Source organism: Octopus bimaculoides, chromosome 27 (genome assembly GCF_001194135.2).
Source record: "Octopus bimaculoides isolate UCB-OBI-ISO-001 chromosome 27, ASM119413v2, whole genome shotgun sequence".
NCBI lineage: Eukaryota > Metazoa > Mollusca > Cephalopoda > Octopoda > Octopodidae > Octopus > Octopus bimaculoides.
The window spans coordinates 16,350,066-16,351,210 of NC_069007.1; the positions used below are offsets into that span (position 1 = coordinate 16,350,066).

Consider the following 1,145-nt stretch of genomic DNA (forward strand, 5'->3'; position numbering starts at 1 on the left):
ATATATATATATATATATATATATATATATATATATATATATATATATATATACATATATATATACATAATTTTATGTCTTTACATGTACATATATATATATATGTATGTATATACGTGTATGTGTACGTTTGTATGTATGTGTACATGTACACACACATACATACACACACACATACATACATACATACATACATACATGCATACATACATACATACATACATATGTACGTGTATGTATTAAACGTTACAATTAATCTATCCATTTGTGCTTTTTCCACATTCGATTCCTTTCTTTCTTTTTCTTCCCTACCCCAGGACCAAATAATATCAATCAACTTAAACTGAAAATTTTGATAAACTCCCGATAAAGATGGCCTGTAACTAAATCAGCCTCCGTGTACCCCCGGACGATCGTTGCATTCACAGTGCAGGAAATTATTGATCTTATACAGAATGCCATTCACTGCCATGGTGTTATTATTGAGAGGTGTCATCGGTGTTTGGAACACTTTCATCTTGCCAGTTCTGTCGAGGCTAAACCGCAGCGTCTCATTTTGCAATGATTTCATGTTGTAGTTGGTGTTTGGCTGGAAGCCGCATGGAACTACGAATCGTTTCACTATATGGTGTTGGAGATGCTAGACAAAAGACGAAACATAAAAATAAAATACATTTTATGTATTTATATAAGTACATATATGTGTGTTTATATTAATGTATATACTCTTTACTATTCTTCGTCCCTCTTCCTTCCAGTTCGTTGCTTCACAGCGTTCAGTATACACATATTTTGTCACGTCTGGCCGTATAGCCTTTCATGTTTATTTTCCCTGTTTCGTTTTCTTGTCTTGTTTTCTGTCCGCCACTACATTCCTCCACGGTACAAATTTAATTTGTGGTTCGTGGGAAGAGCCATTCTAACAATGCGTCCTGCCCTAACTCTTTGAAACGCTTAGCTTTAGAATGGTGGCAGCTGATGAAGGAAATGTTCTCTATGTGGCCTGTGTATTTTCTGTACTCTGTTTATCATTTTGTCCACGTTTTTTTGCAACGTCCTGTACCCAGATATGCATCTATATATACATGTAGATGTAGGTATGTACATACATGTACGTATATATGCATATACTCATATATTATTTG

The 1,145-nt window shown here is 34.3% G+C and overlaps 1 protein-coding gene across 1 annotated transcript in view; it reads right to left on the reverse strand.

The window, feature by feature from the left end:
- Positions 1 to 237: 237 nt before the first annotated feature.
- The window catches only part of LOC106872532 (transforming growth factor-beta-induced protein ig-h3), a 3,633-nt gene continuing 2,725 nt past the window's right edge, over positions 238 to 1,145 (reverse strand). Inside the window, exon 4 of the mRNA XM_014919556.2 lies at positions 238 to 640. Coding sequence (XP_014775042.1) covers positions 389 to 640 — 252 coding nt within the window. The 3' untranslated portion in view covers positions 238 to 388. The remainder of the gene's footprint in view (positions 641 to 1,145) is intronic.